Raw genomic sequence first — 22,285 nt, forward strand, 5'->3', positions numbered from 1 at the left:
ATCACGCCAACTTTTTCCGTCGTTGTATCCCATGTCAAGCAAAGGTCGATTGATCATTTAGCCTCTGAGGCTGTAAAGAAATCGTAAATGGATCGTATAGACTCAGAGGATTGATATCGTTCAGTAATAACGATCAATAATCAGTTGCTTGTTAGTATTGATAAGGAGGTGAATCGGTGCGTTGAATCTCTGTGTGTTATTTGTCTTCTTCTCTCTTCTTCTCTCTTCTAGTTACATATAACTCAGGGGTTGAGTGTGTGTGTGTTTCTATTTAACGGCCGTGGTTCGTGATTCGCATGTGTCAGATAATCTGGATTACAAACGAGGCAGAGAGATTCGATGTTCGATCTTACAGGTCTAAAAAGGCACCTTAGGTCATATATCTGGGCATCTAGATATCAGCCCAATATTTACCCCTCCTGATAGCTCACAAATCACCCCGCTAAAGGTGTCTATAAAGGACCCGGCTTTGAAACTTGAAAGACAGGGAGACAGAGAACATAACTGTGTGTACGGGAATCCCCAGGTGTTGAGTATCAACACCGGAATATTAGCTATTCCGGTTCCCTGGGGATATCCCCTTTACCTGCATGTAATTATCCTTCTCCTCCCTTTTGGGGATCAGTCGTAATATTAGGAATAACTTCAATATTACCAGACTCACCACGTAGGGCAGTTGGACTGCCCTTGCCGCAATCCTGTGCTTCGTGATCCAGGACCCGGCTAAACCAGCAATACCTAAATACAAAATACATACAATCTTGCTAGTCACTTCTTTTCTTTGATCCTAGTGAAACACTCTTCAGGATTGGCCTGGAATAAACCGACTAATCCGACAACTTTCACATAAGATTTCATGTAGCAATGATAAGAAAAGTACTGTAACAAAAAATGTATTTCTCGGATGCGATATGACCGAATGTAGCTTAAAAAGTGTAGGCTTATCCCCTCGGACTTCCCTCGGTATCATAGTTATTGATTAATTGATAAGGTTCCTCGAAAATGATTCGCGCAGCCTGGCTTGTATGTGACGGCAACGCAAAAGTCAAGTCTGCAAAAAGTCCAAAATCCCTTCAATAGACAATTGATGTCGATGTTGGCGTTGTCGTTAATGCAGAGACATTTTCAATGGACTAGATTGAAGCAAATCAATGGAGATAGTCTGTTAGTCTCATTCAAATCACTAGCATGGGGGAAGGTGGTGCCAACAAGCTGAGAAGAATGACGAGTAGAGTCATGATTAGTGGTGTAGACTAGAGGCTTATTGCCAACATAAGATAACAAGACAGGAACACGAAAGCATCCAGGATATTTTTAACAGCTGGCATAGCTGCCATGTCCCCTGCAAGATTCCAGTAAACGAACCATGGACTGTTTTCTACACTGTATTAAGATTTCAAGTGACGTTGTGGGTTGGCTTATAAAGCCAATCAAACAACGTACGTACGTCCGTACACGCGCTTCAGGTGGTACTCCAAGTACTATGGTCAAAATGTATTCAATCGTCTAAGTTCTCTTCTCTTAATGAGGCCCCGACGCGGTCTATATAGTCCTTGCTTGACGAGGTCACGTGTACCTTCACGTGACCTCTCCTTGGTTCGCGTCGGTGCCAGGAATCTCGATTGCACATATAAACCAACAGACGTCCTGTTATTTTACGGTAAGTTACGATAGAGTGAAACTTTTGGAATATTGTTACTCCGGGGCTTTTCCGGATATAGGTTAGGGTGAAACATATTTAAACAATTGAAGTGAGTAAAAGTGTGCACTGGTTTTGCAACCAGGTGTACTCACATATATCCGCAAAATTAAATGGAAAATAACAAACGGCGCTCTTTTATTCCTTAAAGGTAGTATCACTTTTCTTACATTGGCAGCGATCTGGGGGCTGGTGGAAAGCTCTTTTAGTGAGTGGATCTTTTTACACTTAGCTATGTCACAAAGATTGGCATGTCTCGACCGCAAGGTATACAGTATTTAATTAAATTTTATTAGTATTTCCAAAGAATCCTGAAAGTTGGCTTCAAAGAGACATAGTCAAAACACTCCATATCAGAACAATGACTACGAAGCTTGATACACATTTAATAGTAGTCATATTAGAATATTTGGTATTGATTCGACATAGGATTCGAATTTGCGAGAAGTGAGATCTATCATCTAGGTCCTTCGAAGGTTGGCAGCCTACCTGAGTAGTACCTGCACCATCTACGGTTGAAATCGCGCTCAACTATCTCTCTAGATACAGTATAGTATAAAGCAAATCATCAGTCATGGAATCTCTCACAGCCAGATTATCTAACAGGATCGACACCCCTTTTCATGTGGGGCGCGCTAGACGCGTTCGTTGCGCGTTTTCGCCTTCCACATCAAAATCACGACGTTGACTTCTGTAGATATTTGTCCACCATCCTAGAGTTTCGCTGTGTTCGTATTCAGCGAAAACCATGCCTAGACTAAAGCGCGCCTTGTCTGGGGTAGACCCCAATTCTGAATCTAACATTCCCGTCCCCCAAGAGTCATCCAGTAAAAAAAGAAAAGCTACTGTTACTAGAGGTGCAATGGAAACCAGCTCTTCGAACAGTGCCGCATCCAATGCGCTGTCTAACGGAAGAGACGAGATCAATGCTGCGGCACTAAAGTTCATTGCTGTGCCTCGACCGATCTGGGACATTGATGCGGAGGCACGAGATAATGAAGACCATCAATCGGATTCGAGAGATGTAGGAGACACCGAGGAGTCTGAGACACTACGCGATCAAGGCAAAAGCGTAACTGACCTCGAATCCCCTGAATGGCCCTGGATCATGTCTTCGTTAGCTTTAGATAAGTATCATGAGCTGGAGAAACAGGCCGAAAATCGCGATCAGGAACTGCATGGGGTTTACATGTACAACGATTTCACTGCGTATGGTATCAATGAGGTGATTGAAAACCAGGTAGGCTAAATCAATCCTTTAACGTCCTCATTGACTAACATAGCACAGCTCAAAGACTTCAATAAAGAAGTGTCGCGAAGAGTTATCTCCCCATATGCCGTATGGGCCCAACTTGAAGCTCTTTCGTGGTTCTTACAGCTTGATTATATCGATATCTGGTTTCGTAAGTCATTTTCATTTTCTTTCGTTAGTCATCTTGTACTGAATTACATGTCTCTCCTAGAGGGCGATGACTGTCACGGATTCGCTGAAACCATTGCCCTTATTGGCAAGGCTCTTTTGACGGGTCTTAATATTTTAAAGACCAACCAGCTGTTCAAGCCCTATCACCCCGAGGAAGGTGGTGGGATTAGAGATATTCCTATTGTTTTGGCTTTGTTTGTTCGGTTTGCCAGATCGTGGACCCCCGACATATTGCATAGTAATTGAGCAGTAGTCCACAACTGTCTCCGCATCACACTGTCACTTCAGTATGTTACTTGCCAAAAAAAAAAAGGTTTTTACTCTGCTAGAGTGTCTGGGCGCTCTGACTTATCTGCTGGCTATTATTCTGTGATATCATTTCTTTCTAGTGACTGCTCCACTCTATGCCGTTGGGGGCCACTTGAAGATGTCGGGATGAAGCGCAGTGGGTAGGATCCAAGTCAGCTACGTGAGGATATCGAGACATAAGCACGGATTAGATAAATGAAACCGCATATGGTTAGTCAAGTGACAAGCTGTAATCTTATGGTATGCTCGGTGGACCTTAAACTGACGTTGGAAACGTGGTACATCCCTCATTTCGGTCCGATTCGCATAACGCTTGTATATCGGAGTCTGATCATCATACTGTGACGAGATATTGGTTCGAGTGCTGCATTCATGTAACTATTACCTGCAGCTAGCTGATATAAGGAAACGAATTCATCCTTTAGTTTCAATCACTGTTGAACGTGAGCTTAGACAGCGGCCATTAGTGGGCCGATAAAACATGAACATATTTTCAATTAACCGTAGTAAAATATCTGTATGTTACTGGAGTTATTTACATGGTAAAATAACATGTCATGAACGGCTGTAATGTTACGATACAAGCTGTAAGAAAATATTATGGTTCAATCTACTCTACGAAGTAGATAATAATGGAAACATTGGCGGGCCGCCCGTAAGGATCCATTGGATCCGGATGTTGCCATTTAAGCTATGATTAGGAGCGCGCTAAGTTAGTTCGTCCTGTATGAAGCAATACTCCGCACTCTAGGGACTGATTTAGTAGTAAGGCACTTTATGCAAGGGCCAAGTGAGGATGCTCTCGAGTCGGTTAAATTAAGTAGTAGAAGTTACGCTTATCAACAGTTACAATACGGCTATTGGGCTAAAATGCATTGGCAAGCTCTCGGATCAATTTCGGCCGGTGGAGATACGTAGCTACGTATTCAACTTATGATAAGAGGGAGAATCGCTATCATTTTTTATTTTATGAGGTAGCGTTGATTAGGTTTCAGCATAAGTGTTAATGCTGATCAGCTGATCATAAAGACATTTCATCCAAAAAACATGCTTCTGGTAGTGCTTCCCCGACTCCTACGGTGTCATACTGGTCTTACTCGCGCACTTTGGTCGTAAAATACAGCGCTACTAATGCAGACAGACCGGCCGGGAGAAGAAACCAGACCACACCTGCAATGCCTTGTTCAGCCTCGGTAAATAGCCACGTCGTAGCCATCAGCGTTGTGACAAGGATCTGAGGCAGGCAGATCATGATATTGTCACCCCGTGGACTACTCCTTGGCTTTCTGCTAACGATGATGACTCGTATTTGCCGCATAATTCGTCACCAGGAAGAGAATATGAAATCCGGCAATTCAATGTCCAACTGACCCCAACTGAAGCAAAGAGAATCATAATGCCAACGGCAGAACGTACCACGAAAGTTGCTAGCATCGTAATCATGAGTAATGCGTGAGAGAACTTCCACATCTTCCGTAGACTAAAAGAATCAATGGTACTGTGTGGAAAACATGGCCACCACCGACTACTTGTGATGGCTTGTCGAGAAACAGAAGATGAACGAAGATATTCCCCTTTTTGATCTTGAGGTGAAACGAATTATGCTACAGTAGACCAGTATCCTGCATCAAAGACGCGCCATGATACACTATTTTCACAGAAGGGAAATACGCATCTCAATTAAACGATAGCAAGGTTTTCTACACGGCTCTGCCGGTCCCAGTGGAAATGGCACTGCAAGAGCCCAATCTGAGGCATGAGCAAGGCTTGATTGCCCAAAAATTCCTTCCAGAAATCTTGAGTTATTACTTGATTCCCTCGATGACCAGTTCTTTTCAATTTTCGATAAGCTTTTGGAGGACTTTCATTGATTACAGGTGGTGATAAGAAACAATGATAATCCATTCGCACTCCCGCCCAATCTGGATTAAAGCTCGGATACAGGTATTATTACATTACAAGTATCGTTCCGTAATGAGTAGGATAAATCAATCTTCGTATCGTTACGAAATACCTCGGTAACCACGATACTGTTACAAATATAATTCATGACCCACTATGTAACGTTATTTCGCGATTCGAGATACCACCTCTTGTCCTTGTTGATCACGAGGATATAGGAACTTGGGAATGACTGCGTAGAATTGGGGGCCGGAATCACAAGACTTGCATTCTCTTTTGAGCAATATCCGCGATAATCGTTATCCCAACGACAAGTAGCTATCCTGCTGGGGACTGCCAGCCGCCAACTCAGGTAGAAATCTCTCGAGAAGTGATTCCACAGTGATCTGAATAGGAAAATCAAATCATGTGGTCGACTTCATGTGTTGCAATGTTTAGCTTGTTGAAGGACAAGAAGAGGGTCTCGTCTGGAAAAGGCAGAAGCTCACTGCTGCTTACCTTCGCAAGCGAAAGCACGCCGCAAGATAGCAATACTCTGCGCCCCTTCACTCTGGGACGATGGGCACATGTCAGCCTGCGTGGGTTGATGACTACCCGGGCATGATCTTGCCATTGACAGCATGTACAATTTCAATTGCGATATGTTGTTTGAGGCAGATTTGGTCAAGGCAAGACAATGGGCTAACCATCCCTGGATCTTGGAGATACAACACAACAATATCCACAAATCTGCAGATAGTTGAGACCGCCGGAGCCTTACTTGATGCTATCATCACTCCGGTACAGTACGGGCTGAAGGTACTGCAGATACATTTGTCTCGGCGAGTCTCGTTGACCTAGGTACGACAGAAAGCGATGTACCGTCAGTATCGGAGCTTTCACTTACGAATGGCAAGGTTCCAGCCGTTGATGAGTTATATCCGGAAGATTCGGCGAATACAGCCCCGCAGTCCGAGCTTCTCCAGGAGTCGGGAGATTTAGAAACACAGAGAGGGCACGTAGAATGCAAGGCTGAGGGAGCTGTCCCTTGGTTTATTGTGAAGAGGTACTTGAGCGCTATGGGAAGTCAATGGTACTGGGCTGCGGTATTACCGATGTTCATGACACAACAGATTGCTTCACTAGTGACCAATTTGTGGATCAAGAATCGGGCATTGCAGTACGATAATTCGGAAGCGCGAGTCAATGCATGGTATCATATTACAATCTACGTAGCGTTTGTGTACTCTCTATGCTCCTGTCACCGCGCTCCGCGATCTCACAACCTTTCACGGATCACTCAAAGCGTCATCCAAGATATTCGATCGACTTCTCAATAACGTTGTCCATCCAAAATACATTTCTTTGACAGTGTTCCTTTAGGAAAGATAATGAACAGATTTTCCAAGGACCCGGAAGTAGTTGACCAACTCATAGCTGGATTCTCCACCAGTGGGTTACAGCTCCTTATCTCCATAGTTATGGTTGTCGTCTTTATATAGACTCTTCTGCCTGAATTTCTTATAGTAGCTTTCTTCATCTGCGTGGCCTACTTCGTCATGGCACTTTATATCAACGGAGCCCGGGACTTGAAGCGGATTGAGGCTGTCGAGGGGCCGCCTCTATACCAGCAATTCAGTGAGACTCTTGCTGGTTTTGTTAGTATTCAGACATACTCGCGAACATCCGACTTCATCGCACAGAATCTTAAGCTTGTGGACCGGTTGAATCAGCCGTACCTACTCCAATAGGCCAGTAGGGGATGGCTTACTTTCCGAGTGAATGCTCTCAGCTCGTTCATCTCGTTTTAGTGCTTTTGTACAGTGGAACTCACAATGGATTCAATTCTGCATTGCTGGCTTCGTGCTATCATATGCGGTAAATTTCACGGAAAATATTATGTGACTGATTCAAGTCTATGCAATCGTTTAACAAAATCTCAACTCGGTGGATCGCATCATCGAATACGATCAGATTGAGCAGGAAGCTTACACGCCTCTGCGGAAAATAGGTTATGATATGCCGGAGGATTGGCCGTCTCAAGGTGATATTTGATTGATTGAAAACACAACGTGCTATGGCCATAACCTAGAGCCTGTCTTGAAGGATATCAGTTTCCATATTCGTCCTGGCGAGCGTATCGCAGTCGTGGGCGGATGGGAGCAGGCAAAAGCTCTCTTTTACTGGCGTTGATTCAGGTTTTGGAAGCAGACAGTGGGTGTATTGAGATTAACGAGATCGACATCGCCGCTGTCAGTCTTGAGCAACTCCGGCAAGCCATCACCATCGTACCCCAGAACCCGAAGCTATTCGACGGCACATTGCGTGATAATTTAGATCCACTGCATCGTGCCACCAACGAAGAGATCATCACCGCCCTGAATACGGTTCATCTCTTTGACAACCTACGAATATCTGAGCCTGTGAGAGGGATAGATCTACTGCAGCATTCAACCAATGCACTGTCTCAGGGTCCACGCCAGCTGCTGTGTATTGCCCGCGCTCTATTGCGGCGGTCACGTATTCTCATACTCGATGAAGCAAGTGCTTCCATTGATTATGCAACGGACGCGGCAATCCAAGCAGGATTACGGGCCAGTATCTCCAAGGGAACATCCGTGCTGACAGTTGCCCACCGATTACGAACCATTGCAGACTACGACTAAGCCATGGTGCTGGATACCGGACGTATCGTGGAACAAGGTTCCGTTCAGGCGCTTCTCTCGCGGCAGGGATAGTCTGCAATTTTCCGCCGTATCTGTGAAGAGTCGGGAGATCTTACCCATATCATGTGAATCGCCTCTGAGGGGGTGGTACAGTGCCTTGCAAAATCAGTTTCCCTCATGAACAAACTCGATTTCTTTTCAAAGCGATACTTGAAACAAACTAGTTCGTATACGGTTAAGCTCGTCGAGTTTCCCTGTTCTAGAATGTTCGCTTGTACAATACGAAACATTGATGTGACGAAACCTCATTGTAAATTACATGTATCATGATCTAGGCAGACAGTCTAAGTCCCTTCATCATCCTAATGTAGTACATCATATCAACATCCAAAATATCACAAAAATATTACACTAGAATCATGGCACCGAGACTAGCCGTATCGCAACTCATCCTCATTCGTGATATGTTAGTTAGCGGTGAGCCATTCACTGCATCCCAGATAGCTGTAGCTGCCGGCTGTAGTGAACGGTCAGTTAAAAATATCCGCTCTAATCTACAGTTATTTGGCAGTGTCAGAGCACCTCCAAATCGTGTCGGTCGCCGACGAAGCATCACGCCCGTGATGCTAGAAGCGCTTTGTGACCATCTGCTTGAAAAACCTGGCTTATACCTAGATGAGATGGTGTTATTTATATGGGATGAGTTCGACACACTTATAATGACATCCACTACTAGCAGAGCACTTGCTTCCATTGGGTGGTCCAAAAAGACAATCCAGAGAAAAGCAAGAGAAACAGAATGCAGATTTGTGGGATTCCTATCTCCACAATCTCTCTCCGAGTTTCGTTCATATCACTTGGTGTATATTGATGAGTCTGGGTGTGATAAACGTATAGGTTTTAGACGGATAGGCTGGTCTCCTCTCGGTATGGCACTAGTTCAAATATCCCAATTTCATCGTGGCCAGCGATATCAAATTCTACCGGCCTATGCGCAAGATGGCATTGTTCTTACTCGTGTCTTCCAGGGTTCCACTGATGCTTCCGTGTTTGGAGATTTCACTGAACAGCTTCTCCAGTCCGTCCTGGTCATGGATAATGCATCTTTTCATCACACTGATCGAATCTATCAAATATGTACAGACGCAGAAGTCAAATTGATATATCTGCCGCCGTACTCACAGGATCTAAACCCAATTGAGGAATTCTTCGCAGAACTAAAGGCGTTCATTAAGCGCAACTGGCGACTCTATGAGGAAGTTCCTGAGCAAGGATTCGATGCTTTTCTTGAATGGTGTGTAGATCTTGTGGGCACCAGAGAAGAAAGTGCAAAAGGCCATTTCCGGCATGCAGGCGTGATAATTGAAGAGTATGACTGAGTTACATAGTTGTTTCTGTTGTAGTTTTATGTTTTGCTAAAGACAATAATTTTCTCTGCGAGATCGAGTCCTACATAACAAAATAATAAACTGTTGGGCTTTTGACCAACTAGACCAAAAAGCTGCGCGCATACTAGATGATCTAGTATGGATGTAAATAGCTGGCAAAGGTGATATGTGATGTGAGGTGATATTCCCAACATAAACGCTAAATCTCGATTATGATTGGATACATAGAACGTGATAGTCTTGCAACAGGTGTGATGTGGCGGGTGGGGTTAAATGAAAAGCCTCGAGGCTAAATTGTCGAAAAACCTTCCCATCATCTCATTTCTAGCAACTTTATCATTTCACCTGCCATCAGAGTTATGTTTGTTCTTTTTGGCTGAATGGCCTGTACTAGTTGATTTGGATACAATCTAGCTCCTCTAAAGAACCAACGGTAGCATGCGTCAAAGACCAACCGCCACCAGGAATGGGAGAATTAAACAAATACACTGTTGGATGGATCTGCGCCATCACCACTGAATATGTTGCAGCAAGAGCCTTTCTTGACAAAGAGCATGAAAGCCTGGAGTATGGATTTGCCAACGATAACAACATTTACGCATTGGGTGAGATGGGAAAACACAACGTTGTGATCGCTCGGCTGCCCAAAGGGGAGTATGGGATAGCTGCTGCTGCCAGTGTCGCGCGAGATATGGTACGCAGCTTTCCCAATATCAGGATTGGTCTTATGGTTGGCATCGGTGGTGGTGCACCCAGTAAATGGCACGATATCCGGCTCGGCGATATTGTGGTTAGTGCACCCCACAATGGAAAGGGTGGTTTGTTTCAGTATGACTTTGGGAAAACTATACAAGACCAGGAATTTCGGACCACAGGATTTCTAGATCAACCCCCTGGTCTGCTTCGAGCCGCAATAGGTGACATTGAAGCTGAATATGAGATGAACGGCCATCGCCTTGACGAAGCAATCGATAGTGTGCTTAAAAAGCGACCAAAGCTGCGAAAAAAGTACAAGCGACCAGAGCCAGGTACTGACCGACTGTACTAATCGCACATTATTCATTCTTCCAATGATGTGTGTGGAGATGACGAGTCGAAGTTGATTATGCGGCCTGACCGAAGCGATGAAGATGATAACCCAGCTATTCATTATGGCTTGATTGCATCTGCAAACCAACTGATGAAGGATGCCTTGGTCCGAGACAAACTCTCTGCTGAGAAGGATGTCCTCTGCTTTGAAATGGAAGCTGCAGGACTGATGAACCACTTCCCATGCCTCGTCATACGGGGTATCTGCGACTACTCAGACTCCCACAAGAACAAAGAATGGCAAGGATATGCTGCAATGGCTGCGGCTGCCTATGCTAAAGACCTCCTCTCTCGCATTCTCCCAATTAAAATTGAAGCAGAGAAGAGGATCGGGGATGTACTTTCTTCTGGTTAGTCTCTAATGAATGTTGCTCAATTCTCTATTAACAGAATTCATAGTCGAAAAGAACATCATAAAAGAAGTGCATAATACTGCTCAACAGACAAATACTGCCATCGACATTTTAGATAGTGACCGACGGCGTGAGAAAGTAATTGCAAAGCTGCCGTATGCAAAAGGCTCCACATTTGACTCTTTTGATGGGGCCCTTGATTCAAGATGCCATCCCGAAACAAGAATTGACTTGCGCCGTCAAATCAAAGAATGGGCAGAAAACGGACAAGGGAAGTCCATTTTCTGGCTGAAGGGAATGGCTGGTACTGGAAAATCAACAATTTCTCGAACAGTAGCCGAGTCCTTAGAAAAGGAAGGGAAACTAGGAGCCAGCTTCTTCTTCAAACGAGGGGAGGCTGATCGGAGCAGTGTGGCGATGCTTTTTACCACAATTTGTGCTCAACTCTTGGTCAAGATTCTGTTGCTGATAGCTCATGTCGAAACAGCGATTGATGCTGATCTAAATATATCTGACAAGTCGATGGGGGAGCAATTTGAGAAACTTATCTGTCAACCTCTGTCACAGATTCGGGGTCACCTCCCCTTAGCGTCCAAGCTCATCATAATTATTGATGCCTTAGATGAATGTGCGCGGGATGGAGACACTTTCCTTCGCCTTTTATCACAAACGAGGAATAAATGGTCACCGAGCTTGCAGATATTTATCACGAGCAGACCGGAGCAGCAAATTCGATCTGGGTTTGCAGAAGTGCCCGAAGAGATACGCGAGAATATAGAGCTTCATGAAATACCGCAGCCTATCATTAAGCAAGACATTACCACTTTCTTGGAACACAGGTTTGCGCAAATCCAGAAGAAATATACGAAAGATGGCCGGTCACTCCCATCCGATTGGCCTGGCCTAGAGGCGATGTTGGCCTTGGTTGATATGGCTGTTCCACTCTTTATTTTTGCTGCTACTCTTTGCCGATTTATTGAAGATGAAGTGTATTCTAACCCCACAGACCAGCTGAAAAAGGTTCTTAAGTATCGAAAGATGAAAAGTGACTCTGAAATGGATAAGCTGGATGTCACTTACTCTCCAATTCTGAAGCAGTTGATCGATGGACGCCCAGAAAAGGCGCAGAAATCACTAGTGAAGAGATTCCAAATCATTGTAGGCACAATCGTGCACTTAGCTGAACCACTTTCACGATCATCTCTGGCAACTTTGCTGGATATTGATAACCAACAGATTGAAGGACAGCTCTCGTCCCTGCATTCTGTCCTTAGTGTGCCGTCCTCTGCCGAATCTCCCATAAGGATGTTGCACCTGTCATTCCGTGATTTCCTTGTTGATGCTGACAGACGCGACACAAACTTATTCTGGGTAGACGAGGCGGAAACTCACAAGATGATCATGACCAAGTGCCTTGACCGAATGTCTCAACGGGGTTATCTGCAAGAAAATATATGCAATCTGCCAGACCACGGAACACTACGAGCTGAGATCGACAACAGAATTATAACCAACTACTTGCCACCAGACGTGCAATATGCTTGCCGCTTTTGGGTATACCATTTAAAAGAAAGTCAGTCGTACATCAATGACAAGGATCCAGTCCATAGGTTTCTACTGGACCACTTTTTACATTGGCTGGAATCATTGAGCCTTTTAGGAAGAATTATGGAAAGTGTTCACCTAATCCGTACATTACAAACTCTGGTTGTATGTGTTTCTACATTTAATTTTGGTTTACTACTCATTTCTAACAGTTCCCTCAGCATGATAAAAATATGGAAATATCCAAATTACTCAGTGACGCAATGCGATTTGCCCGAAGACACAGCTCAATAATTGACCGCGCACCTCTTCAGGTGTATTCATCTGCTCTTATTTTCAGCCCTATGACAAGTATAATTAGAAATTTTTATATCAATAAAATTCCTCATTGGATTGAAAAGTTGCCAGAAGTCGAGTCAGCTTGGAGTGCAGTGTTACAGACCCTTGAAGGCCACTCCGATTCGGTTTCCACAGTGGCATTCTCTCCGGATGGCACACTGCTGGCCTCATGTTCTCGTGATGATACCACCGTCAAGCTGTGGGATCCAGCGACTGGCAGCCTCCAGCAAACCCTCGAAGACCACTCTCGTTCGGTTTCCACAGTGGCGTTCTCTGCGGATGGTAAATTCCTAGTCACTGATCAATGACGCTTCAATATTGGACATCTTTGTGTTCGCAATACCTCTCCAACAGCAAGTGGTCTCTGCAATAATGTATCATTAAAGAATGAATGGGTGGCTCGAAATGATACTAATGTCATTTGGTTGCCAGTTGAATATCGAGCAACATGTTCTGCTGTCTATGAGAGCACGCTTGTTTTAGGACATGCTTCAGGTCGAGTTACTTTTTGGAAATCGATCTAATAATTATTTTCACACTGCAACTACTCTAATATTTTCGAATCTCTCTGCAAAAGAAGGGGTATGGGAGGACTGAAGATTTTATACTGTTGCTGAGTTGCCACCAGTAGGTATTGTCACCGACCAATCAGGAGGGAGTATTACATTACCGTTTGGTACCATGCTCGCCAAATGGAGTTAGTATTTGTCGGATTAGTCGGTTTATTCCAGGCCAACCCTGAAGAGTATTTTACTAGGATGAAAAGAAAAGAAGTGACTGGCAAGATTCTATGTATTCGTTTCTCCGTCTCTCTATCCAGCAGGTTCCAAAGCCGGGTCTTTTATAGACACTTTTGGCGGGGTGATTTGTGAGTCATCAAGAGGGGTAAATTTTGGGCTGAAATCTAGGTGCCCAGATATATGCCCTAAGGTGCCTTTTTTCGACCTGTAAGATCGAACGTCGGATCTCTCTGCCTCGTTTGTAATCTGGATTATTTGACACGAATCTGACACGGCCAAGCTAACTTCCACCTGCTTAACATGGCCCAGGTGCTCTCTGTACGCACGATTTGATGTGCGCTCTAACCACTGCATACCCTACCCAGTCATTCCGACTCCTTTGCCTTTGACAAAATCAATTTTCGACCTATCGTTCGTATTTGCCACGATCCAAGTGTTTAAACATTCTCCTTTCTTTAGTTTGAAACTATTCTAGCCACGTTTCTTCCTTCCTGCGCAGGTGCTTGCTTCAAGCAATCTCAAGATGGGCTCCACAGTCGATTGGTCTCAGCGTCCGACTTACTCTCCGGAGCAGTTGGACAAATACTTCGACCGAATAAAGCTTCCTGCGAAGTATTGGCAATCCCCAATCGTTCAGAACGGCGCAAGTAGTGATAATGAGGCCGCTCTATCCTTTTTGAAGGTGCTCGAGCGATACCAGGTGGCAGCAGTGCCATTTGAAAACCTCAACTTGCATTACTCGGTGCAACGCCATATTTCCATAGATGCACAAAAGCTTTTCGAGAAGATTGTCGACAGCAAGTCCGAGCGGGGAGGGTACTGCATGGAGAACAGTACGCTTTTTGGAACCGTCTTGCGAAGCCTGGGCTACCAGGTTACCTCGGTTGGGGGAAGGGTTAATGAAGCCGCGCAGCCAATGTCGGCATCGAAGAACTGGAGGGGGCCTAAATACGATGGATGGTACGATTACTCATCCCCTTGCATGAAATCATTCGAGGAAATGGTCTTCAGCTCTTCCATGAGACCCTATGCTAATTGTCTCCCCGAAGAACCATCACTAATGAGCCTACTCGCAGGAACCACATGGTCAACATCGTTAGTATCGGAGAACAAAAGTACCTGATAGATGTGGGATTTGGATCAAATGGGCCACACCAGCCTGTACCATTAACTTGGGATTTTGAGTTTCACAACGTGGGTGACCAGTCAGGACGCCTGCGCTATGGACCAATCACCCAACATACCAACAAGACCGAACAACAACACCTTTGGCAATATGAGATTCGGAATGGGAACACAGACTGGATCCCCGCCTATTGCTTCACAGAGACCGAGTTTATTCCCGAAGATTTCACTATGATGAATTACTATATGAGCACTAGCCGAGACAGCTGGTTTACTTTTCATATAGTGTGTGTTCGCATGCTCCTGGATGAAGCAGGTGAAAATGTTGTGGGCGACCTAACGCTGTTTAACAACTCATTGAAACGGCGGATAGGTGCCACATCGGAGGTGATGCAAATATTCAGCACTGACGAGGAGCGAGTGTCTGCATTAGACAAAACATTCAATATCCGCATTGGTCCAGCCGATAGGGATAGTATTCGCCACACGATTTCAGAGATCCTCTAGAGTTCCTAGCATATTTTTGTATTCATATAAAATAAAATTTTCGCATCCTTTTTCAGCATGTTTTCTTCTCGGTGCTTCGCTCAAATGTACAGACAGGGTACCTATGTCATTTACGCTATCTCCAATCAATCTAACTCTGCACACATATACCTAATCACTAGGTACATTATCGTATTCCTAATACATTTTGACTCCCACCTCATAGATTCATTTCTAACAGGTATATTATAATACCACGTCTCGTCGCCTCCTCTGTTGCCGATCTGCCCGAGCGCAGTGGATAGGCAAGTTCTAGATCAACTTGAACCATAGTACTTAAACCAGGCTAAAATGTTGGCCATGGATTTCTCCATCCATACATGGCCAGGGTCTTCTTAGCCTATGTTTGCTCCCTGTCCGTAACGTGAGCTCCGGCCGTGTATGAGTGATAAGACACAAGTCTAATGCTGATTGCATGAATGCCGAAATAGCACCAAAGAATGACCAGGGCTACCTAGACCTCGCCCTCTTTGTTGATCGTTCATCGTGCGGCGGGCCAGGAGCCCCAATGGCCAATAGAAGATACTGGAGAATCTCGCAGATTATCTACTTCCCTTCGATTTCCTAAAAGCCCATACCTTCCACCCTCAATCGTAAATGTGGGTGAACCAAGGTCAAGCATCGCTATGGTGCTCTCGACCGCCGTTGGCCATGTGGACGAAATTGCTATCGCGACCCTCTATCTCTTGGTCATGATTATCATGGCTGTGTTGATACGACTGGCATTTCGATACTATACGCTTCGGTGGCTGCAATGAGATGATACAATGGTTTGTCTTGCTTTGGTAGGGTCTTGACCACTCATTGCTTGTGCATATCCTGGAACATGAGATGCTTGTTGGAACTTATATTAACAATTATTTGAGGGACAAAAAGGCTTTAGCTACCTCTCAATCTGCGGTTATTTCCACTGAGACTAAACACGGACCTGGAAAGCTTCAATGCGAGATGTCTGCACTCGACTTTACCACAGTGAAAAAGGTAACCCGGTCTCAACCAATCTTTCTACTCAAGGCCCTACTAATACTGTATGCCTTCCAGGACCTCTACTCATCTGATCTCTTACACGTTCTCAGTCTAAGCCTTGCGAAAGTTTTCGTCTTTCAGTTTCTGGAAAAGCTCTGTGTGGAAAAGTGTCACAAAACTATCTGTCGCTCGTCATCGCTTCTAGTTGCCGTGTGGACCGTTCCAGTGTTCTTCACTTTAGCTTTCAAGTGTGGGATATTCTGTCCCTGGGATATGGATAAAGAACATTGTATCAAGATCGTGAGTTCGGATCTCCACCCTAATTTCAATTATAAACCATATAGATCATACGTATTGACGCAAACCATCGCTCAGTTTGATTTCTAGGCCGCTATATCCCCAATAGACATCGCCACTGAGCTAGCCGTCTGCATCCTTCCAATATACATCGTCAAGCTAGTTCGAATATCATTTGACAAAAAGGTCACCGTTATAGTCGCATTCGCCTTCCGCATCTTGTATGTCCTAAATTCCAACTCTCCTGAGCTCCTCCACTGCATAGCCTAACTCCAAATCCAGTGCTATAATTACAACTATCGCGCCCCTCATCTTCATGAAGAGAGCCAGCTTACTCACAGACACGAACAACAATGCCTTTGCAACTAGCATCACAACTCAGCTGAATCTTTGCGTCAGCCTCATGACAGCATGCATTCCTTGTCTAAAACCCTTCCTTGACGCATTCAACAGCGGAATGCTCAACGTCTCCCTGCATGAACGCATTGGTGGAGGATATAGTAATTCACGCGGCGCCTCACAAGAAAACTCGTATGCACTGGTTAGTATAACTAGAGGTACAAAGGAGTCTAATACACGCTTCCAATCTACGGAAGATGAGAATGAGGGACTGGGAACTTAAGCCAGTGCTTTTGCTGTCACAGCCTCTGTGAGACTGGCGGATGGGACCCATTCTGCCAACACTATTCAGAGGATGGATAATTGGAGTGTCAGGTATGAGTATATGGATCACAAAGCTGCTGGGTCGCTTGTAGACGAGATGGAGATACATGAGGATCGAGGGAGTTGCAGGGGAAATTCACCTTTGTAGGTGATGCTAATGTGATGCCTTTCTCTGCACGTAAAAGTCGTGTTTTGCGGCAAGGCTCTGTATTATACCTCTCAATATATTCTTAGATGTTTCTCTTTTGCTGAGTTTCTTTAATCTTCTTGATAGCATTTGCACATTTTTTGCTTCCAACCCTAAGTAACAACCCTAACCCTCTGATACAGCTAGTGTCAACCGTATATTACGGCTAGGCCTGATATGGAGGATGCAGCATGTAACCCACAACCGGGCTCTCATTGGCCCACGGCTTTCCTCGCTAGTCGCTTATATAGGGGCTTCACACCCGACCAGTTGAATTCACTCCTTCGTGCTTCCATGTCTCTCAGTCAATACATGTGATGGTTATTGTTGGTTTAGTCGGGCCCTGGATCACGAAGCACAGGATTGCGGCAAGGGCAGTCCAACTACCCTACGTGGTGAGCCTGGTAATGTTGAAGTTATTCCTAATATTACGACTGGTTCTTAAAAAGGCAGAGAGAAGGATAATTACATGCAAGTAAAGGGGATATCCCCAGGCAGTGAAACGGAATAACTAATATTCCCGTGCTGAATACTCTCAACACTTGGGGATTCCCGTACACACAGTTATATAATCATTATTGTTAATTTGTTGAAGAGCTTGTCCAAGCGTTCTTTTCTCCCTTGATATCGAAGACAGTCTAGTCTCAACAGAGATGGCTGAACGAAGAAACTTTTTCCATGATCAATCCTGGATTGATAGGCTCATCAATTTTGAACAATCTGATAGCAATAACGTCCATTTCTACCAGCAGTGGCGGATTGTGAAGAAGTTGGACGAGAAATACATTCAGTGCAGCGTAGAAGAATGATTGGATTTTGGACATGATCCTATGATGGCAATTACTTTATTTCTGCTGTCTCAATCCTAAAGATACCAGCGAGTCTGCATGTATGAAAATCTATATGCAATTTGTAGACATTCTCTTCATATTCATCTGTTATACTCTATGATATCCTGACACTTGAACACTAGGATTCCGTACGCAGGCTCGGGATTTTTATTACCCAGTATCAGAATTCAGCAAGCATTATCCAATACTGAAATCAATGAAGAAAGGGCTCTCGTTACTTTGACAAAACTGGGATGCAAATCAGCACCACCACTTATCGACTGGAAAAGAGCAACACAGTAAGAGTTGGGACTTGTTCCTGGAGATTCATTGTCTACCGTGTGACAAGAAGGCTGCCTGGAATTCTTCCCAGGGATGACAACCACTGGAAGCTTTCAAAAGGTGACCGTACTGAAATTCGTCTAGCTTTCATGGATACGTACAACTATGTGAGCTATTAATATGTTGATCTATCCGGGGCATTCCTCACAATATTGTGCTTATTAGAGATTATGTGGGCCACGGCATTGTTCAGACTGCAGGGCTCTTGGGCAGCCAAGCTGCTTTGGGATCACGGTGGTAAGAAAATGTAAGTCAAACTAACTCGTGCTTGCAAGCTTCATGCAGTTATTTTAGTTTTTATCTGTGAATATGATACTTATTTTATTCTGGTGTAGTTACATTCTGGGCTTCAGGATTAGAGAGCTTGCCACTGAAAAGGATGCTTGGGATGATATGTTGTGGGTGACTTGGGGATCTGGTCGAAGGGTCAAACAGCTAATAAGTTGCCATCACCATCGCCAGCAGACATGATACGAGATCAAAGCATAAATGAGACGATATGGGAATTCTGAAGCATGTGAAGTGGCAGCTGCTAAATTTAATAAATTCGTCGAGATCTTCATAGATTTCGAAGACAGATAGAGTGTCTTTGACGTGAAAATGACTACAGATTGCTCAAACTAATATACCTAGAATCTAGACATTGGTGGATTAGTCTATAGTCGAGAGGATTCGGCATCAAGCCTTAAAAGTACAAGCTAACACTACAATCTCATTGTGTATGAACTGCCAGTCAAGAAGTTTGGATTCCTGTATATTATTTGTCATAGATTGGTCTCGAAATATCTTACTAAAATGGGAGAGCGTGTACCACACATATTGATTGGAAGGAAAACGAAAGAAAGAAAGAAAACAACATCCATTCTCGTATAATTCTGTTAATAAAGCTGTGTTACCACCTCAATATGCTATATTCAAGATTCCGACAGGATCTTTCTTGCAGTGTTTTTTATCTGCGTAGATGTGTTTTTATGGGTCCGCGAGGTTTTAGCCCTATTCATATCCAACTACGACGTCGCAGCTCAACCACGAACTTTTAAACCAATCGAAATCTGCTTCTCTTTGATAGAACCCAGAATCACGCCCACATCCTTCTCAGCATTGTGCCAGCTACTCTCAATAATTTCCTTGTGATGCTCGCTGCGTGGCTTGAAGATGGCCTCAAATGGCAATGGTGAAGAGACAAACCCCGAGGTCATGTGCATATCATTAACTTGTTTGGGCTTACCATCATCACCGATAGTAGGACAAATATTGAAACCCCATAGAATACGTGCAATAAGTAAGAAGAGCGAGTTTTTGGCAATATGCCTGCCCGTGCAGATGCGACGTCCGTATCCGAAGAAATTCACAAATCGCTCTTTCCCACTCTCTGGCACCTCCAGCCATCTTTCGGGACGAAACTCTAGAGGCCTATCGAACGTGTTCTCATCCAGGGCCATAGCCCAGAACAAGCTTATTATGGTAGCTCCCTTTGGAATTCGATAACCTAGGTAGTCGTCTTCCTCTAGAGTGGCATGCGGGATGCCCCCCGGAACAATAGAACGCCATCGAAGGCTCTCCTTCATCACTGCAGTGACATAAGGAAGGTCGGGTTCGTCTTCTAGAGTGGGAAGTTGGTCTAATCCAATAACTTCATCTAATTCTTGCTGGGCCTTCGTGACAAACTCTGGATACGAGATAACACCCAGGGTGAACATACGCATTTGCACGGAGGTAGTATCAAGACCGGCGTCGGCAAGGATTCCCACATTGTAAGCCAATTCAATATCTGACATCTCAGACGCTTCTTTAGAAGCCAAGAACTCTTTGGCCCAGTTCCAGCTCTTGCTAGCGAGTGCGGTCTGCATGTTACCCAAGTGCAGCGCCTTTTCAAGATGGTAGAATGCTTCGGCTGTCTTTTTCCACGGGGCCAGACAAGATGGGAGGATGTTAAGGAAAGGTAGTGCATCTACAATCCACGTACCCACACGGCCCGCGTATCCAAAATTTTCCTGTATTTGGTGTGCATGCTTCAACATCGGCTCGGCACCGGTCTGCAAGCGGATTCCGTATGCAAGACTATAAACCAGACTTGCCGCGTATCGTTCATACACCTTTCTAAAATGATTCGTCGACAAGAAATCAAACAATAGCTGCTTGCTTTCCAGATCCTGCAACGGATAGTATGTCTTTGACGCACGGGGACTGAGCACTGGTGCATCAAGACGTTGATGAAGCTTGTATCGTTCATCGTAGCGGCGAAGTAACAAGTGCATGCCTTTTGTCAAGTTCTCGCCAGCCATAACCATTCGCGGTCGATCACTGTAGATATTGCCTCGTTTGTCTAGAAGGTCTCTGGCGATAGAGGCGTCTCCTATGAAAATCACCGTGTTCCCGCCGAATTGGGCACTGGTGATAGGACCATACTCCTGGATCCAATTTCGGTAGGTTATCCATGGAAGTTCGGTAGGGGCTTGATGGAAATTTCCGATAAGTGGAAGACGGCGAGGTCCTGGAGGAAGACTTCTGTCTCGTATGCGCTCATAAATGACTCTGAGGACAACGAGGCCTAGAATTGACCAAAGAACTATAGTGGCGGACATAACCTATGTGGCAGAATCGACCTAGGTGACTAGGAGTGTAATGCCTTAGGTAAAGGGAAGGAAAAGCGCAAGGTTTGAATGATTTGTTAATCTGGTCTCGTAATGGTCAATAAGCGAGATTAAATGTAGTCTTCAACTACCAGTTTACGTTACGTACACTGTTTTATGCGTTGAGGAGGGTCACATTGGTAAACAATACTAGCGAGGTCTACTAGATTACTTTCCCATCTAGAACGAACTACCTAAATACACGCACAAGAGCATGCATAACCTTCAACGATCATAATAATAACCGTCTTACATTGTTCTGGGATTAATTAAGTACTATGTAAGCCGCGGTAAGTTACTTAGTACATGTCTATAGTCAATGAATTGATGCGAATCAATATTCCAACAGCTATCATCCGACTGGATGAGCGAAGAGAAACGGCACGGTTGACGGCACAAGCCAACCGTGGATAGCAGTAGTGCGTACGGAGTAACCCCAGTCAGACAAAATCTAGGTGTTCGGTAGATTTGATACAATTCACTGGGTCGAATAGACCTGTCACTTTTAGTCTCATCATGACCGGCACCTAATTGAACGTCCTGGGCAATGTACTATTTTGGGCATACCACTCGCAGTCAATAATTGACCTTCGATGTCATTGCAAGGATGCCTGCCCAGGTATAAATAGGTATAAAGAGGCACAGGTAATACTTTGCAGCGGAGCGAAGAAGACGTGATAATCTCAATTAGTGAAACTCCACCTAAAAATACCAATACCCCCTAGTGTCAGATAACCTGGATATCCGGCGAGGTAGAAGATAGGCTATTCGATCAGGTCAACCAGTCACTTCAGGAGAAGTCATCTTCTTATCAGGGATCAATATAGCCCTCAAGGTTTACCCCTCATGATAGCTCACAAATGACTCCACCAAAAGTGTCTATAAAGACCGGGCATTGAAACATGATGTATTAGAAGACAGAGGGACAGACAACTCAATGCACATAATCTTGCTAGTCACTTCTTCTTTTCTCATCCCAGTAAACCACTATTCAGGATTGGTCTGGAAGAAGCCTACCAATACAACACCTAGAACGTCCAATGGCAGAGCACTATATACAGACGGTAACGGTTAAGGTTGTCGTCTGGCATCGAGAAGGGAACGAAGATATATTGTCTTGGCCAAGACAGTATGTTTCATTTCCTATTTTACCTTAGAGGCACATAGATCTACACTTCCAGGGAGAAATAGAGCAAATAAAGTTCGAAATCTATATCCAATAGGGAATTTAGTAGCTATACTCCGTAAGCTGAGACATTCGCGG

The 22,285-nt window shown here is 44.5% G+C and overlaps 8 protein-coding genes across 8 annotated transcripts, besides 2 other annotated features; 7 read left to right on the top strand and 1 right to left on the bottom strand.

The window, feature by feature from the left end:
- Positions 1-2,447: 2,447 nt before the first annotated feature.
- Positions 2,448-3,368, top strand: TSTA_053070 (uncharacterized protein; the record flags this gene model as incomplete). The annotated part of the gene is made up of 3 exons (XM_002486855.1): positions 2,448-2,939; positions 2,988-3,102; positions 3,163-3,368. The coding sequence occupies 3 exons, from the start codon at positions 2,448-2,450 to the stop codon at positions 3,366-3,368; spliced, it is 813 nt and encodes a 270-aa protein (XP_002486900.1).
- A 1,956-nt stretch (positions 3,369-5,324) lies between these two features.
- Positions 5,325-6,652, top strand: TSTA_053080 (uncharacterized protein; the record flags this gene model as incomplete). Its single annotated transcript, XM_002486856.1, has 4 exons — positions 5,325-5,375; positions 5,574-5,647; positions 5,772-5,911; positions 6,120-6,652. 4 exons carry the CDS (start codon positions 5,325-5,327, stop codon positions 6,650-6,652), a joined length of 798 nt encoding a protein of 265 aa, XP_002486901.1.
- A 219-nt stretch (positions 6,653-6,871) lies between these two features.
- Positions 6,872-7,978, top strand: TSTA_053090 (mgATP-energized glutathione S-conjugate pump, putative; the record flags this gene model as incomplete). Its single annotated transcript, XM_002486857.1, has 2 exons — positions 6,872-7,047; positions 7,405-7,978. 2 exons carry the CDS (start codon positions 6,872-6,874, stop codon positions 7,976-7,978), a joined length of 750 nt encoding a protein of 249 aa, XP_002486902.1.
- Positions 7,979-8,397: 419 nt separating this feature from the next.
- Positions 8,398-8,602, top strand: TSTA_053100 (uncharacterized protein; the record flags this gene model as incomplete). Its single annotated transcript, XM_002486858.1, has 2 exons — positions 8,398-8,507; positions 8,539-8,602. The coding sequence occupies 2 exons, from the start codon at positions 8,398-8,400 to the stop codon at positions 8,600-8,602; spliced, it is 174 nt and encodes a 57-aa protein (XP_002486903.1).
- Positions 8,398-9,348: a mobile genetic element.
- Positions 8,407-9,219: a mobile genetic element.
- Positions 8,908-10,446, top strand: TSTA_053110 (uncharacterized protein; the record flags this gene model as incomplete). Its single annotated transcript, XM_002486859.1, has 2 exons — positions 8,908-9,347; positions 9,781-10,446. The coding sequence occupies 2 exons, from the start codon at positions 8,908-8,910 to the stop codon at positions 10,412-10,414; spliced, it is 1,074 nt and encodes a 357-aa protein (XP_002486904.1). The 3' UTR covers positions 10,415-10,446.
- Positions 10,447-10,471: 25 nt separating this feature from the next.
- TSTA_053120 (wd40 protein, putative) lies at positions 10,472-13,179 on the top strand (the record flags this gene model as incomplete). Its single annotated transcript, XM_002486860.1, has 3 exons — positions 10,472-10,805; positions 10,846-12,518; positions 12,575-13,179. The coding sequence occupies 3 exons, from the start codon at positions 10,472-10,474 to the stop codon at positions 12,998-13,000; spliced, it is 2,433 nt and encodes an 810-aa protein (XP_002486905.1). The 3' UTR covers positions 13,001-13,179.
- Positions 13,180-13,689: 510 nt separating this feature from the next.
- Positions 13,690-15,214, top strand: TSTA_053130 (N-acetyltransferase family protein, putative). The gene is made up of 2 exons (XM_002486861.1): positions 13,690-14,392; positions 14,509-15,214. The coding sequence occupies exons 1-2, from the start codon at positions 13,956-13,958 to the stop codon at positions 15,062-15,064; spliced, it is 993 nt and encodes a 330-aa protein (XP_002486906.1). The 5' UTR covers positions 13,690-13,955; the 3' UTR covers positions 15,065-15,214.
- Positions 15,215-19,410: 4,196 nt separating this feature from the next.
- TSTA_053140 (cytochrome P450, putative) lies at positions 19,411-20,973 on the bottom strand (the record flags this gene model as incomplete). Its single annotated transcript, XM_002486862.1, has 1 exon — positions 19,411-20,973. The coding sequence occupies one exon, from the start codon at positions 20,971-20,973 to the stop codon at positions 19,411-19,413; it is 1,563 nt and encodes a 520-aa protein (XP_002486907.1).
- Positions 20,974-22,285: the final 1,312 nt, after the last annotated feature.

The sequence above is a fragment of the Talaromyces stipitatus genome, genomic scaffold, assembly GCF_000003125.1.
Source record: "Talaromyces stipitatus ATCC 10500 scf_1105507295487 genomic scaffold, whole genome shotgun sequence".
Taxonomy (NCBI): domain Eukaryota; kingdom Fungi; phylum Ascomycota; class Eurotiomycetes; order Eurotiales; family Trichocomaceae; genus Talaromyces; species Talaromyces stipitatus.

What these genes read in the sequence shown, in the direction of transcription:
- TSTA_053130 (XM_002486861.1), top strand. Translation starts at nt 13,956, where the DNA reads ATGGGCTCCACAGTCGATTGGTCTCAGCGTCCGACTTACTCTCCGGAG. An exon ending in GGGCCTAAATACGATGGATG is followed by an intron (nt 14,393 to 14,508) that starts GTACGATTACTC and finishes GCCTACTCGCAG; the next exon opens with GAACCACATGGTCAACATCG.